Raw genomic sequence first — 4957 nt, 5'->3', positions numbered from 1 at the left:
GAAGTGAATTTTTTACCTCAGGCACTGTGACGGGCAGCAGCAGTCAGCGATACGCTAACGTACGCATCAACGACTCATTCACCAAATTCTGGTTTCACACCATAACAGGATGTGGAGGTCTTTTAACGTGGGGTTTTGTGGGTTATTTTTTTTTCAATTGACCTGTTAAAACCATTGGGACCAAAGCCGTAAGAGCGATGATGAACCAGTACCGCGCACAACTCCCGCTGATTCATCACGGTCCACTGGCTGCTCGAGTGATGGAGTGAAAACATCTCTTCCAGGTTTGAAAAGGGACCTGAAAGAGCAACCTATGGAGAAAGGGATGGGAGATTTTGACACTAAGCCAAAGGCTTGGTTGCTGTAACTGCTATATGTGGTTTTAAAGGGGGAATCACCTAAAACAGTGAAATTAACTTTCTTACTTCTTGTTACAACTGTAACATTTTCCTAAAGGTTCTTTGGTGACTTTGGTGCAAGCTGTTATTTTTTTTCTTTTTTTTTTTCTTTTTTTTAAACAGATTGACTAGTTTTAGTACCCAAACTAAAATCCAGATTATCCTCTTGGTTCCCAACCCTGTCTCCCCAGCCTTTCTCATTATGACGTTAACAGGCAACAGCGTTCGGATTGAGCGTGGCCATGCAGTGTGCACGTGGCTCCAGACTCGGAGGGGTGAGCAGTCTGGTTGGAGATAAAGATGCTTCTCAAAAGGTTAAAAAATTAAACAGGTCATGTTTGCATGGAAAAATAGTCGGTCCACATGCACACTAAGCCACTCTGTAATGAAACAATTGGAGTGATTATAAATATCTGATCAGACATGGCAACGCCTGCTTAAAACAATCTTAAAGGTGAGCAACACGCTACTAGAAGTACCTGGAGCTCAATCAAACTCCCGCTGGTTCAGGGGGAAGGAACTGCTTGCCCATAGGCCAGACAAGCCCCTTATGTTATCAATATTCAGGTTTTGAGAAACACAGAATCTTTCATCAACCTCCTAACCAGGTAATTGCACACATTCTCCCTCCAGGCAGAGAGTTAATATCAGGAAATTTAAAATTTACATCACAAAGACTCCAGGATGATACCGAAACCTTGGGGCAGGTGAAGGACTGGCGCCTCTCAAGGACAGCTCCAGCTCCTTGAGGAGGGGGCTGGAGAGGAAGGGGGTGATGGCAGGGCACCGATGTTGTCTCCCCAACACCACCCACAATCAACACAACAGAAAACCCAGTGGGGCATCCACCACAGATTCCGAGACATGCCATGGGGGAGCATGAAAGAGATGCCTTTCTACACGAATCCAGTGGTGCACCCAACACCCCAAAGGTCTTCCTCGTGGCAGGAGGAGGAAAACACCCAAATGCTTTCCTCACACAGGCAACATCCTGAACCGCTTTAATCTGGGGGAGAAGGCGGGAGCCTCGGTCGCGGCATTCCTTCCACCTCCCAACACCCGCTCCACAGTCGCCTGCTGGAACGCCTAATACAAAAATACCTTCTGAAATTTTGGACAAAATGCATTAAAAATAATAATTTTAAAAAAAAAATATATCACCAGCCTCTAACGGGCAGAACACGGAGATGAGGTGTGGGTTATTATTCACTGCCATTAATTCAGAAGGCTGAGCGCTCCGCTGTCCTGGGATACTCAGGTTATCTGCTGAGCACAAAACTACGGAAGGAATGAGAGATCTTCCGCCCTTCACCGGCACGTGACCGAGGTCTGACCACTCATCGAGGTTTTACCCACAAACAGACTATTGTTTCCAACTCAATAACCAGGAGATGCCAACTTTAAAACCTCTCTCCCTCCTCACACACAGACCAGAGACTCACGTGGAGCTGATTTTTGCCGTAAGTGCTCTACGGCAATGCTGCTCGGCCTTTGGACCGAGCACGGGCAGAAGCCAGTCCTGAAAAACTCGTGATAAGCAGTAACTGATACATTTCATCCTAAGGTTCAGGGTGGGGGAACTTTTGTATCGTGTTTAAGTGCAACACAAGCCTTTTCTAGACTATTTAAAGGTCAGGGTGCCGGATTTTGTTTGTGCTGATACTCGTACTTCCACAGTCTCCAACACTCGAAGCAGCTGACTCATACGGACTCGGGAGGTTGGTCCTTTCCTAAGACACACGGAGATGTTTTGGGCATAGTTTAACGTGATAACCAGCCTCCTAGAACATTATGTACTGGAGTTAGCAAGAACTACCAGAAAAGGACTTTACAAAAAACCGGGGCAACTTGGAATTACTATAGGTCAGTCCCTCTCACCAATTTCTGCTTGCTTTGTTTGGTTAATTGTCCAATGCACTCTATTCCAGACCCTCTTGCTCTTCACCACTGTCCCCTCTGGCATCCATTCTTTTCTCTTTATGGCTGTTGTAAATCCTCCTCATCTCTTCTTCGTACTTGATAAAATTTTCCCCGAACCGTGTCCACGCTTTGTAGGGAACTGTGATGGTGTTACGGTAGGGCGGCCTCACCTCACTTACCTTCAGGAAGATGCCGTACCTGTTGGATCCCACGTCAAAGTAGAAGCGCTTGTTGTCCACTCGGAAGGAGGTGCCCTCGGGGAGCTCCGGGGGCTCGTCCCCTCCCCCCCCGGCGATCCTCTATGTCCCCCTCGCCGTATTCTTCAATCAGCTGCACCAAAGCATCCCTGAACTCGATCATCCCTTGCGCCGGCAGGACGATCGTCTGCTCCTGTCCCAAGCTGTGGCCAAAGTAACCCATCATGCCAGGTCCCCTGCTCATGGTCTGCCTGATCCGCAAGAAGCGCCCGCGCTGGTTCTCCTTCAGGTCCAGGTAGTACTTCCTGTTGTCCCTCTCGATGTACTCCGTTTTGAGGACGCTGTGGGGGGGCTCTTCGGAGCCCACGGACGCCGGGGGCGAGGGCGGCGGGTGCTGCGGCCGCCTCCGGGGATGTTGCTCCTTGTCATTGCTGTGCTCGTGCCGGTGGCCGTGCCCGCCCTTCAGGCCCAGGTGGGCGTAGTGCTCTATGAAGTCCCCCAGGCAGTCCTTCAGCTCGGCAGCCACGGACAAGGAGAGGGTCAGCTTGCTCTTCCTGATGTTGTCCTGCCTGCCCCTTCCTATCCAGACCTCGGCGATCTTCAGGAAGCGGCCACGGGAGCTCTGTTTCACATCCAGATAAAATCGCTTCTTCTGGATGTCCACCCTCTTGGAGGCCAGCTCCTGGATCTCCATGCAGCTCCCCTGGGAGGAGGCCGGGTAGTGATACTGCTGTTGGGACTGGGAATAAATGTTCCTGTGCAGGCCAGAGCCTCCCAGGTTCCTTCCTCCTCCTTCCCCTCTCCCTCTTTCCATCTTTACCAATCAGCTGGAAATAATACACAACAGAGACACAGATGACAACATCAGCACCAGGGGCCTGCTCAGCTCCTCGGCAGCGGCTCCGCTCGGCGCTGCTCTCCCTACAAAGGCTCCAGCATCCCTTTCCGCTGCCAGTGGCACGCAGTATCGCAGCCCGAGGATCCCGGGCGCTCTTCCCCTCCCGCGTTCCGTCTCCCGGACCAGGGAGCCCTGATTCCAGCGGCACTCCCCGGCAGGACTCCCTGCCCGGCAGCCCCCCTGTCCTGCCCCTGTGGTACTGCAGACCCCCAGCTGCCCCACGGCGGTGTGTTATGGCGCGCTGTTTGGGGGCACTCACCCCTCTCCCAAGGCTGCGGCTCCCCGCTGCAGGGTCTGTCCCTGTGCCGCTGCGTTCCCTCTCCATCACCCCTCTGCTCCTCCTCCCAGGGCCCCGGGGGGCACTGGGGTTCCCCCCAGCACTGCCCTCCTGCCCGCCGGTACCCACGGACCCCCCTCACCGCTGCATCCCCTACCCCAGTGCCCCAAGGCTTCCGCTCCTTCCCTCCCAGGACTGCCCCACTGCCCTCACTGCCCCGGTACCGTGCCCGGTCCTGCCCTCCCCACTCCCCCGGTACTACCCCCCGGCCCCCAAGTGCCCCAGTATTGCCCCCCCAGTGCTTCCCATCACTACACCTCCTGCCCCAGCGCTGTCACAACTTCAGCCCTTGCCCCCCAGCGCCCCGAAACTGCCCCCCAGCGCTCCCAGCACTGCCCCCCAGAGCCCCCCGTGCCGCAGCATCGCACCCCAGAACCCCTCGGTTTTCCCAGAACTGTCCCCCGGTGCTCTCAGTACTGCCCCCAATGTCCCGAAAGTGCCCCCCAGTGCCCCAGTGCGGCCCCCCCAGCGCCCCCCAGCACAGAATCTCCCGCCCCATCACTGCCCCCGCGGCCCCTCCGCGCCCCCCAGCGCCGCGCTCCCCGCGCCCGGTCACTCACCCCGCAGCGCCCATCGCCGCCGCTGCCCTTCAGCCGCCCGCTGCCGCCGCCGCCACCGCCCGCAGCCGGCGGCCCCGCCGCCCCCCCCGCCGCGCAGAGCCACGGGCTGGCGCTCCCCCGCCGCCCGCTCCGCTCCGCCCCGCCCCGGCCCTCCCCGGCCCGCCCCGGCCCCGCCCGGCCGAGATCGGCGGCGGCGGCAGCGCGGGGGGCGCCGGGGGGTTCGCGGCCCTCACGGCCGCGGGACTACAACACCCACAGTGCCCCGCGGCCGCCGCAGCACTGCGCCTGCGCGTCACCTCGGGTAACCCGAGCTGAGACGGGGGTGGGGGCGCCATAAGTGACGTGTCCGCGGCGCGACGCGGCGTGGCGCAAAATGTGCGCGCAGCAGCGCGGGTTCTGTGAGGGAGGCCGGGCGCTCGCAGGTACCTGACCCGGAGCGGCGGCGGCGGCGGCGGCGGAACGGGCTCGCTCAGAGCCCCTGGACAGCGCTCGGGGCCACTGCCGGGCTGCGGCGAGCTCCCCGGCACCGCGGGCCTGTGGGGCGAGCGCGCCGCGGCCTGCCGCGCTGGGGGCACTGGGGGCAGCGGGCGAAGCCGTGAGGGCGCTGGTGGGGATACTGGGAGCGCTGGGATGGTGGGGAGCACAGG

At 58.0% G+C, this 4957-nt stretch overlaps 1 protein-coding gene across 1 annotated transcript; it reads right to left on the bottom strand.

Annotated features, from left to right (window-relative positions):
• Positions 1-483: 483 nt before the first annotated feature.
• Positions 484-4726, bottom strand: PURG (purine rich element binding protein G). The gene is given in 3 exon segments (XM_079306011.1): positions 484-2605; positions 2607-3342; positions 4311-4726. Coding segments are annotated over 2 exon segments (1011 nt in total). The 5' UTR covers positions 3330-3342; positions 4311-4726; the 3' UTR covers positions 484-2317.
• Positions 4727-4957: the final 231 nt, after the last annotated feature.

The sequence above is a fragment of the Erithacus rubecula genome, assembly GCF_903797595.1.
Source record: "Erithacus rubecula genome assembly, chromosome: 5".
NCBI classification, from domain to species: Eukaryota; Metazoa; Chordata; class Aves; order Passeriformes; family Muscicapidae; genus Erithacus; species Erithacus rubecula.
The sequence above is the reverse complement of the archived record's forward strand: the minus strand, read 5'-3'. Positions and strand labels throughout refer to the sequence as shown.